Genomic DNA, 12,297 nt, shown 5'->3' on the forward strand with positions numbered 1-12,297 from the left:
CGGGCACAGTGTTCAGGGGGCGTGGCTGAGCGGGCACAGTGTGCGGGGGCGTGTCCGAGTTGGCAGAGTGTGTGTGGGGCGTGGCCAGGCCGAGCCGAGCGGGTAAAAGTGTGTGGGGGCGTGGCTGAGCCGAGCGGGCCAATGCGTGCGGGGGCATGGCCGGGCCGAGCCGAGCGGCCAATGCGACGGTTGTCACTGTAATGACATTATTTTGGAGCAAGACAGGCAGAATAAGGCAATTATATATATATATATATATATATATATATATATATATATTGTGAGGTAGCGTCGTCGGCTGCGCTGCAGAAGACACGGGATCCAGGCACCAAGGTTCACAGCACACGGTTTATTCCAAAGAAACAGTCCACAATATTACATATGTGCCTCTCCAGCAGAGAGCTCAGGGAGATGTGATCACCCCCTCACACCAGGCACACCTGCCCTTGTTCCTGAATCTATTTATCCCTCCCTTCAGCCTGTAGGGAAAACAGCATTAACCCTATAGTGGATTATCATGGAGTGAGCACAACCGGGGCGAGACATACCGGCCGTCATAGATAACCCCGGTCACAGTCTCACATACCCCCCCCCTCAGTTCAAGCGTGCGGGGTTGAACTCCTGCCATCAAACATGGGCCGCGGGACAAGGCATCGGCGTTGCCCTGCAACCTACCGGCCCGGTGTTCAACCGTAAACCGGAAGTTCTGCAGAGAAAGGAACCACCGGGTAACCCGGGCATTCCGTTCCTTGGCGGACCTCATCCAGACCAGTGGAGAGTGATCCGTCACCAAGCGAAACTGCCGTCCCAGCAGGTAATAGCGTAGGGACTCCAAGGCCCACTTGATCGCCAGACACTCCTTCTCCACTACGCTATAATTCCGCTCGGGAGGGGTGAGCTTCCTACTTAAGAAGGTGACGGGGTGTTCCACCCCCTGAACCACCTGAGACAGCACTGCCCCCAGGCCGACCTCCGAGGCGTCAGTCTGTACTATGAACTCTTTCCGGAAATCAGGGTTTACAAGAACGGGCTGTCCGCACAGGACCTCCTTCAGGGCCCGGAAGGAGTCCTCGGCCTGCGGAGTCCAGCGCACCATGACGGACTTCTTGCCTTTGAGAAGGTCCGTCAAGGGGGCTGATAGTCCCGCAAAATCTTTTACAAACCTCCTGTAGTACCCCACGATACCCAGGAAGGCCCTAACCTGCTTCGTGGTCAGGGGTCTAGGCCACTTCTGGATCGCCTCCACTTTGTTAATTTGGGGCTTAATCACTCCTTGGCCTATTACGTAGCCCAAGTAGCGGGCTTCCGTGAGTCCCAACGCACATTTCTTGGGATTGGCTGTCAATCCGGCTGTTCGAAGCGCGTCCACCACCGCTTGTACCTGTTCCAAGTGGGTCTGCCAATCGGAGCTGTAAATAATGATGTCATCAAGGTACGCTGAAGCATACGCCTGGTGGGGTTCCAGCACTAAGTCCATCAACCTCTGGAACGTGGCCGGAGCGCCATGTAACCCAAAAGGCAAGACAACATAGTGGAAGAGACCCTCCGGCGTAACAAAAGCGGTTTTCTCCTTGGCGGACTCCGTTAGTGGCACCTGCCAGTACCCCTTGGTCAGGTCGAGCGTGGTAAAGTATCGCGCCTGTCCCAGCCTATCAATCAGCTCATCCACCCGGGGCATGGGGTAGAGATCAAACTTGGATATTTCGTTCAATCTCCTAAAGTCATTGCAGAACCTTAAGGAGCCATCGGGTTTTGGTATTAGGACAATCGGACTAGCCCATTCACTCCGGGATTTTTCGATGACCCCCAGGCGTAACATTGACTTTACTTCCTCTGATATGGCTTGTCGTCGAGCCTCCGGTACCCGGTATGACTTCAGGCGTACCTTCAGGTGGGGCTCGGTGACAATATCATGTCGTATCAGACTGGTCCTACCGGGCAGCTCGGAGAAGACATCGGGGTTCTGCTGAACCAACCGTCTGGCCTCTCGCCTCTGTGTCTTGGTGAGGGCTTCTCCAATCCTTACTTCCGGTTCGTCCCCTCCGGAGGTCGCTGGAGCCGGATGTGAACGACCCGAAGAGGAGGGAGGTGGGGAAAAAACAGCCATCAGGTTTTCCCGTTCCTGCCAAGGTTTTAATAGGTTGACATGGTATATTTGTTCAGGTTTCCGCCTACCGGGCTGCAATACTTTGTAGTTAACCACCCCGACTCTTTCCTTTATCTCGTAGGGGCCTTGCCACTGAGCCAGGAATTTACTCTCCGCCGTGGGAATCAATACCAACACCCGATCCCCGGGATTAAAGGTCCGCACGGTGGCTTGTCTATTGTAGCGGCCGCTTTGCGCGGCCTGAGCCTCCTGTAAATGCTCCTTCACAATTGGCATGACCGCGCTTATGCGGTTCTGCATACCCAAAATGTGTTCAATCACACTTTTATGGGGGGTGGGCTCCTGCTCCCAGGTTTCTTTTGCCAGGTCCAACAATCCCCGGGGATGTCGCCCGTATAACAATTCAAAAGGCGAAAACCCCGTGGATGCCTGTGGCACCTCTCGTATGGCAAACATCAAATAGGGAAGCATCATATCCCAGTCTTTCCCGTCTTTGGAAATCACCCTTTTGAGCATGGTTTTCAGGGTTTTATTGAATCGTTCCACTAAACCATCCGTCTGAGGATGATACACAGACGTACGCAACTGCTTGATCTGGAGTAGCCGGCATAGCTCTTTGGTCACTTTAGACATGAATGGGGTCCCCTGATCCGTAAGGATCTCCTTGGGCAACCCCACCCGGCAGAACACAGCAAACAACTCCCGAGCTATAAGCTTGGCTGCAGTATGTCTGAGAGGTATCGCCTCTGGATACCGGGTGGCATAGTCAACGATCACTAGGATATGCTGGTGCCCTCGAGCAGACTTTACGAGGGGCCCCACCAGATCCATCCCTATCCGTTCAAAAGGGACTTCTATTATGGGTAACGGTACCAACGGACTGCGAAAGTGGGTCAGGGGTGCGGTAAGCTGACACTCCGGGCAGGTTTCGCAGAACCGTTTTACCTCCCCAAAGACCCCGGGCCAATAGAACCTTTGCAATATTCGCTCCTGCGTTTTCTTGACCCCTAGGTGACCACTCATCAGGTGTTTATGAGCCAAGTCGAGGACCCGCCGGCGATACGGCTGGGGCACCACCAACTGCTCTACCCCTACGCCCCGTATTTCATCTACCCGGTAGAGTAAATCCTGCTTAAGAGCGAAATGGGGGTATCTTACCTGGGCACCAGGCAGCTGTGCCACCCCGTCAACTACTGTCACCCGACTCCGGGCATGTATTAATGTAGGGTCCTGGAGTTGGGCTGTCCCAAACGTATCCGGGGACGCCTCCAACTCCGGGATGGGCTCGACCGTCTCAGCCTCTCCTGCCAATACCTCTAGGGGCGACCTATCAGGTTCACATCCTGTCCCTATCATGGGGACCCCTACGGCAGGCGTCCCGGATTCAGGATTGTAGGGCTCAGGTCCCGGACTGACCAATATCTGAGGGGACTTAGGAGGTCCCTTCCATAAAGTCCAAAAATAGGGCAGATCCCTTCCTAGGATCACATCATAGGGAAGAGTATTAATAAGTCCCACCTCATGTTGCACCTGACCGCAAGGTGCTGTGATGGTGACTATCCCCGTGGGATAGTCTCGGCGGTCCCCATGTATGCAAACCACCCCCACGGTACGTCCGGTGGCCTTTACTTTAGCCCTTAGGGTTGATCGCACAAGGGTCACTAAGCTTCCGGAATCCAACAAGCCTGTAACCGGACATCCATTCACCTGAATTTGGCACAAGTGGGGCTCAGTCTCTGGGTAGACCAGGTCAGCGGTACACACCACCTGAGCATACATTGAACCCCGCCGGGTAACCCCACAATCCATGGGCTCCGTGGTGAGTGGACACTGGGCTTCCATATGTCCCACCCGCTGGCACCGCCAACATCTAATAGGGAAGGACACCCCCTTGACGAGTTGTCGTTTAGGGTACATAGTTTTCCGGACCTCAGGGACGGAGGGTGCAGCTTCAGACGGGACGGTAGCGGACTCCCGCACCGGTGTCAGCGGTGGGTCCTTGGCCCTAGGTTTGGAGGGGCCGAACCGCCGGGCGGTACGCAAAGTCTCAGTGTCCCGTATCAAGTCCTGCGTAGCCACATGCCGCTCTACCAGGGACACTAATTGGTCCAGGGTACTCGGGTCACCCTGTCCGACCCACCGTTGAACGGTGACGGGTAAAGTGCGCACAAAACGATCCACTACTACCCTTTCCACCATTTGCGCCGGGCTCAGAGTGTCAGGCTGCAACCACTTTTTTACAAGATGTAACAAGTCATAGGCCTGGGAGCGTACGGGTTTGGCTTCCTCAAAGAACCACTGATTTACCCGCTGAGCCCGTACATAGGTATTCACCCCCAACCGAGCCAGTATTTCGGCTTTCAGGGTCACATAGTCAATGGCGTCCTCGGTACAGAGGTCCAGGTATGCTTTTTGGGGTTCCCCCGTCAGATAAGGTGACAATACCTCAGCCCACTGCGGGGTCGGCAGCTTTTCCCGCTCGGCCACCCGTTCAAACACCGCCAGGAACGCTTCCACATCATCACCCGGGGTCATCTTTTGCAACGCTTGTCTCACCGCTTTCCGGACGCTGCCGTCGTCACCCGGTCCCGGGGTTGTTGCTGCCGGTCCGGCACGGATCGACTTGGCCAGGAGAACCATCTGTTCTTGGTGCCTTTTTTCCTGCAATTGCAAGGCTTGCTGCTGACGTGCATTGGCCTGCTCCATCTGTTCTTGGTGCACTTGCAAGGATTGCTGCTGACGTGCATTGGCCTGATCCATCTGTTCTTGGAATTTTTTTTCCTGCATTTGCAAGGATTGGAGCAGGTGTGCATTGGTCTGTTGCTGCTGTGCATTAGCCTGAGCCAAATGCTTTAGTATGTCCTCCATGGCGTCGCCGGGTTTGGGCTGTAGTATAGCCGCTCGAATCCAGGACATGTGCTACTGGGTCACCAGGAATGGATGCTACACCTCACCGGCTGTCATGCCCGCCGATTCTCCACCATATGTGAGGTAGCGTCGTCGGCTGCGCTGCAGAAGACACGGGATCCAGGCACCAAGGTTCACAGCACACGGTTTATTCCAAAGAAACAGTCCACAATATTACATATGTGCCTCTCCAGCAGAGAGCTCAGGGAGATGTGATCACCCCCTCACACCAGGCACACCTGCCCTTGTTCCTGAATCTATTTATCCCTCCCTTCAGCCTGTAGGGAAAACAGCATTAACCCTATAGTGGATTATCATGGAGTGAGCACAACCGGGGCGAGACATACCGGCCATCATAGATAACCCCGGTCACAGTCTCACAATATATATACGCATATAAAAGAAAAGATACAATCTTGACGGCTCTAGATATAAATTACATTTCAAAGGAACAAAAATAATGTTGAAATGTAACTTTATATATTTTCTTTAGCCCCCGCATCTACTATCGAGGGACAGTGGACAGATCCCATTACACTCGAGATCGTTGCCGAAAGTTAACACTTATGTGGCTGGCCAGCTTTTAGAAATTTTCAATTTATAGTTCATCAGTCTTTTGATTGAGTGATATAGTGAACAAGAATAAAAACTTCAATATTAGTCACAAAACCTGGTTATATTTGATATACTAGCTATACTATTTTGACTATAATTACTATTATAATCATTTTTATGACTTACCCGACTTATTGAGAACAGCAGTCCTGGTTTTCCTGAACAAACACCTGTAAAACAGTATCTGAGTTTCCAGTAAAATAAATGTTCCCATACAAAAGTTATAAGACTCAAGCCCATTGCAGCTGCGAGCATGTAGAATACACCGGCCATGTTGTCAATATCCAACTGGCTGCTCATAACTTCATTTTTCTCACTGTGGCAGATACCAGTAAGCCACAACGTTTCCAGTTCTTCCATTTCACCTAAGTGACAAATAATTATTGTTTACTTATCTCATCAAATGGCATTACAATCAAATATCTGGCCCTTAACAGGAATACTAATGATGAAGTAATTCAGATAAATAATTTTTGCAGCCTCTTACAACATAGCTGTCAAATGTTTATAGCATTTTAACATTTTGACTGAAAATTATACAGGTTTATTGGTATTTCAGAACGTATTTCTCTAGCATGACTCCTATGGAAGTTGAGATCTTATTGAGAGATGGCCCCACATATTATGGGATATATGATACGTTCTCAGCGAGATTAATGCTGTCCTTGTAGTACCGTTTGGGAATGTAGCATGTCACATGACCTAGAGGTGATGTCAGAAGGGGCGGAATCAAATGATGTTAGTTGATGTCTTATAGGTAAAATCAACCTGGTAATTAACATGGTTATATTTTTGAGTAATTGATGGAGGATATATTAATGAAATTGATTATATGATGTGCTCTGTGAGATGGGGATATCATACCCCATTTTCCTTGTTTCAGAAGCATGTCACATGATTCCTCTGTGACATCGGTAGAGGTGGAGATAGGGATATCCTGATCCATCCTCTCTGAATGAAGGGTTATGTGACTCCGCAGTGACGCCCACAAAGGCGTTGCTGGGTGGATAATATGACATCCGGAATGGCCACCCCTTATCCGGGTACTTGGAACGCAGTATGCGCTCCACAAAAATTATCACAAATATCTGCAGTAATGCGATGATGTGGACTGGTGATGACGTCAGAATCAGGCGGACCATGTGATCCCTCGATGATGTTGGTAGAGGCAGAGATGGAGATAACATGCTCCGGCCTCATTGAATGAAAGGTCATGTGACCTCGAGGCAACAACCACAGAGGCCGTGCTGGGTGAGTCATATGACAGTCTGAACGATCACCTTATATCCGAATCTAAAAACACTATGGCAATCTGATGACGTGGACCTGTGGAGACGTCAGAGCTACATGAGTGTCAAAGTGAACATATAAAACTCTTGGTTCATTAAAGTAAATGATGTTTTTACTGATGATGTTTTTTGCATTCTAATACTTATAACATGTATTACTTTACTCTTCATGGAAAAGTTCAATAATCTAATTTCTTAAAAAAAGAAATATTTGAGAGAGATTTAGAACTGCATTTGTTATATAGAAACATAATGCATAATTGATTTAACATTGCTTTTTTTTGCCTTGCTGGATAGATTATAAAACAATTGGAAATTCATAGCATGCTTTCTCGTCAATTAAAACACAGGCCTCAGGTGCTTAAATCAAAAATATATGCCAGTTGACATTTGGAAACACAAAGTCAAATACTTTGCAAAACAGAAATAACCATTAAAGTACAGAATAATGACCTATGAGAGTCCAGAAAAATAGGTTACATATGATAAAACCCTTTGTCCTTAGGCCTTTCCAAAACAGATCAATCAGGACATTTTAATTGTTATGAGAAGCTTTCTTTATTCAGAGGAATCAATATAATATTGATACATATCCTGTGCTTAACAAATAAAGCCAATGTAATTAGCTTGGAGCTGCTATTCAATATGAAGAATATAAAATGAAGATAGTCTCACATTTGAAGCTATAGTAGACGATAAGATATGAAGCCTGAAAGTAAAACATTCCAACCATTGTTACCCTTTTGCTCTTTAGTGTAATATTATCATGCTGTGAAAGAGACGAGTGATACACCATACATTCCACAATATCCTCCACTTCCTCTATAATAATACAGTTGAATATGGCAAAGAAAGTGGATTGTGGCCTGTGTTTGGTATTACTACAGCCCGGACAGTTGGTGACAATGGTAAAGATGAGCAAATCATTTGAAATTCAAACTTGCCATCATTGCCAAGTTTTTCCCAAACATTTAATTTGTGTTGAGTAAACTTGCGCGAATCACAGAGAGTGAGATCTCAATATGATATATATGTTGCACTTACCCAGTGGAGATGGACACTGGGAATTTTTGTTTTTAATACAAAATTCCTCAAAATAAAATCATTTAATTGGGATGTCCTACCTCGTAAAGTATGCATGTGGCATTTTTATGAACATCTGAATTAGCCAAATTTTCCATCCATACATACCAAAGCAATACAGCGTTTTATTGCACATGTAGGCTTCTTGGATGCGTATCTATAAGCATTTTTCATTACAACATTTTTAGGAAAAGAGTTTAATTTTGTTAAAATAAGAGAAAAAAGTAAACATTTAACTATGCATAGTAAATGTATCAAGAAGTGGAGTCACACAGTCACCATAAAATCCCTCCCACCAAAGGAAGCCCACGAAAAACGTGCGTTAGGGTTGCGGTGATGCTTCTTGCTGATGAGGGATTTTATGGGTGAGTGTTAAACTCGCACAGGTATATGTAACGATAATTAATTTTGACAGGTTGTTTTTCCCTGCCTATCACATATGTTTCTGACTACTGATGCCTGCACAATAGTCCAACCCTTCTCATATGTTTTTCAACATTGGCACTTTATCAACTTTTCTCTTGTCCTGAACTATGCACTTTTACTTGTGTTTGTTATTTATTCCATCTGTATATTTAATAAAGACATACTTTTTTGGTAAAATCTTGATGACTACGTGACTCCACTTCTTTATAGGTTTACTATGTATCTGGGAGTTTTTTCGCCCTTTCAATTTTGGTGATCTGCAGTTTCCTATGTATACTTGTAGAGTGGGTAACTTTGCTGAGGTGCTCAGATGTGGTGTAGATTTACTAGAGATGAGCGAACCGGTCCCGGTTCGGCTCGAGGTCGGATCGCCGAACGGAGGTCCCGTTCGAGTTCGGCTCGTCGAACGTTCGACGAACCGAACTCGAACTGCATAGGAAACAATGGCAGGCAATCACAAACACAGAAAAACACCTAGAAAACACCCTCAAAGGTGTCCAAAAGGTGACAAACAACTCAAACACATGGGAAAGTGACAAGGACATATACTCATGCGAAAACAAAACAGCTGGACAAGGAAAAAGAGGAGGACACACAGATATATGAGTATATGCAAGGAAACATCGATTCCATTATTGTGCAACTTGAGCCCTGCTCATTTTAGGCTTCCAATCTTGATAAATTGCCTGAGCTCGCCACGTACGCCTTGAGGATCTTGTCGTGTCCTGCAGCCAGCGTTCTCTCGGAACCTGTCTTCAGTGCTGCTGGGGGTCTGCTGTCAGATAAGCACACGTGTCTGTCCACTGACAATGTGGACATGGCTCTCAGAGGACTTTTCTTCCCCTGTGTCAGCCAGGGGACGGGAAAGGCACGCGTATTTTTGAGAGTGCTTCATGCAAAGCATCTTTTTCTTTTTCAAAAGGGGGCTCAACCGATGCCAGGCAAGTGGGGTGTGTGTGGCCCAGTTAGTGGAAACAAGGGAGACTGTGGTTGGAGTCCCCGCGCTGTGTTTCTAAAAGAACCAAGATGAACAAGTCATGGCTCTCAGAGGACTTTTCTTCCCCTGTGTCAGCCAGGGGACGGGAAAGGCACGCGTATTTTTGAGAGTGCTTCATGCAAAGCATCTTTTTCTTTTTCAAAAGGGGGCTCAACCGATGCCAGGCAAGTGGGGTGTGTGTGGCCCAGTTAGTGGAAACAAGGGAGACTGTGGTTGGAGTCCCCGCGCTGTGTTTCTAAAAGAACCAAGATGAACAAGTCATGGCTCTCAGAGGACTTTTCTTCCCCTGGGTCAGCCAGAGGACGGGAAAGGCACGCGTATTTTTGAGAGTGCTTCATGCAAAGCATCTTTTTCTTTTTCAAAAGGGGGCTCAACCGATGCCAGGCAAGTGGGGTGTGTGTGGCCCAGTTAGTGGAAACGAGGGAGACTGTGGTTGGAGTCCCCGCGCTGTGTTTCTAAAAGAACCAAGATGAACAAGTCATGGCTCTCAGAGGACTTTTCTTCCCCTGTGTCAGCCAGGGGATGGGAAAGGCACGCGTATTTTTGAGAGTGCTTCATGCAAAGCATCTTTTTCTTTTTCAAAAGGGGGCTCAACCGATCCCAGGCAAGTGGGGTGTGTGTGGCCCAGTTAGTGGAAACGAGGGAGACTGTGGTTGGAGTCCCCTCGCTGTGTTTCTAAAAGAACCAAGATGAACAAGTCATGGCTCTAAGAGGACTTTTCTTCCCCTGGGTCAGCCAGGGGACGGGAAAGGCACGCGTATTTTTGAGAGTGCTTCATGCAAAGCATCTTTTTCTTTTTCAAAAGGGGGCTCAACCGATGCCAGGCAAGTGGGGTGTGTGTGGCCCAGTTAGTGGAAACGAGGGAGACTGTGGTTGGAGTCCCCGCGCTGTGTTTCTAAAAGAACCAAGATGAACAAGTCATGGCTCTCAGAGGACTTTTCTTCCCCTGTGTCAGCCAGGGGACGGGAAAGGCACGCGTATTTTTGAGAGTGCTTCATGCAAAGCATCTTTTTCTTTTTCAAAAGGGGGCTCAACCGATGCCAGTCAAGTGGGGTGTGTGTGGCCCAGTTAGTGGAAACAAGGGAGACTGTGGTTGGAGTCCCCGCGCTGTGTTTCTAAAAGAACCAAGATGAACAAGTCATGGCTCTCAGAGTACTTTTCTTCCCCTGTGTCAGCCAGGGGACGGGAAAGACACGCGTATTTTTGAGAGTGCTTCATGCAAAGCATCTTTTTCTTTTTCAAAAGGGGGCTCAACCGATGCCAGTCAAGTGGGGTGTGTGTGGCCCAGTTAGTGGAAACAAGGGAGACTGTGGTTGGAGTCCCCGCGCTGTGTTTCTAAAAGAACCAAGATGAACAAGTCATGGCTCTCAGAGGACTTTTCTTCCCCTGTGTCAGCCAGGGGACGGGAAAGGCACGCGTATTTTTGAGAGTGCTTCATGCAAAGCATCTTTTTCTTTTTCAAAAGGGGGCTCAACCGATGCCAGTCAAGTGGGGTGTGTGTGGCCCAGTTAGTGGAAACGAGGGAGACTGTGGTTGGAGTCCCCGCGCTGTGTTTCTAAAAGAACCAAGATGAACAAGTCATGGCTCTCAGAGTACTTTTCTTCCCCTGTGTCAGCCAGGGGACGGGAAAGACACGCGTATTTTTGAGAGTGCTTCATGCAAAGCATCTTTTTCTTTTTCAAAAGGGGGCTCAACCGATGCCAGGCAAGTGGGGTGTGTGTGGCCCAGTTAGTGGAAACGAGGGAGACTGTGGTTGGAGTCCCCTCGCTGTGTTTCTAAAAGAACCAAGATGAACAAGTCATGGCTCTCAGAGGACTTTTCTTCCCCTGGGTCAGCCAGGGGACGGGAAAGGCACGCGTATTTTTGAGAGTGCTTCATGCAAAGCATCTTTTTCTTTTTCAAAAGGGAAGGTCAACTGATGCCAGTCAAGTGGGGTGTGTGTGGCCCAATTAGTGGCAACGAGGGAGACTGTGGTTGGAGTCCCCTTACTGTGTTTTACATGCTTTTAGAAGGGCATGACATGGCTTAGAGGTTGACTTTCAGCATCTGGAAACTGTTGGCTACCAAAATGCTGCCTTTCCAACCTTTTTAACCGAGGATTTTCGAGACCTTATGCCCATTGCAGTGCCCCAAGAGCCGATGCCCAGGCGCCACTCCTTCTCCAACAAAGGCGTGCACGCGCTACACCAGCATGTCGCGCTAAACATCACTGATTCCTTGAGAAACTCTGTGTGACAGGGTGCATTTCACCACAGATAATTGGCCCAGTAAGCATGGACAGGGGCGTTACATGTCACTGACTGGGCAATGGGTTACTGTGGGGAGAGATGGAGAAGGGTCTGCTGTACAAGTCTTGCCGTCCCCACGAGTTGTTTCAATCCTTCTTCTGTATGTAGAAGTTAATACACTGCTTCTGCCTCTTCAACCTCGTGTGGGTCCTCCACCTTGGCGCAAACCCTGTGTGGTCAGGCCACCCTTCCTTGTAACTGCGCACAAGGAATACCACACACCTCCTTACTATGCTGGCAGCAGAGCTCAATGCCATCAGGCGGTCAAAGGTTTACTTTGAAATGTATGGGAAATGTGAGTCACACCGCTGAGAAGTTGTGGACGGTTAGCTCTGGAGACCGAGTTTCATCAATGGTTCTCTCCACTCAACCAGCAGCCAGGGAAGGCCGGGTGCGACAATGATGCAAACATGGGTGCGGCCCTTCGCTGTGACAATGTGACACACGTGCCTTGTGTGGTTCACGTGTTGAACCTGGTTGTCCAGCAATTTTTAAAGCACTATCCTGGCCCACATGGCCTTCTGCAGAGAGCACGGTGTAACGCCTTCCTTGATCCACACACTCAGATGGGCTGTAAATGATAGG

The 12,297-nt window shown here is 48.5% G+C and overlaps 1 protein-coding gene across 1 annotated transcript in view; it reads right to left on the reverse strand.

Moving 5' to 3' along the window:
* Positions 1-12,297, reverse strand: part of GRIN2A (glutamate ionotropic receptor NMDA type subunit 2A) — an 812,513-nt gene that overhangs the window by 8,823 nt on the left and 791,393 nt on the right. The window contains exon 13 of the mRNA XM_075317910.1: positions 5,756-5,994. Within this exon, the coding sequence (XP_075174025.1) occupies positions 5,756-5,994 (239 nt within the window). The remainder of the gene's footprint in view (positions 1-5,755; positions 5,995-12,297) is intronic.

This window comes from Anomaloglossus baeobatrachus, chromosome 7 (genome assembly GCF_048569485.1).
Source record: "Anomaloglossus baeobatrachus isolate aAnoBae1 chromosome 7, aAnoBae1.hap1, whole genome shotgun sequence".
In the NCBI taxonomy this organism is placed as follows: domain Eukaryota; kingdom Metazoa; phylum Chordata; class Amphibia; order Anura; family Aromobatidae; genus Anomaloglossus; species Anomaloglossus baeobatrachus.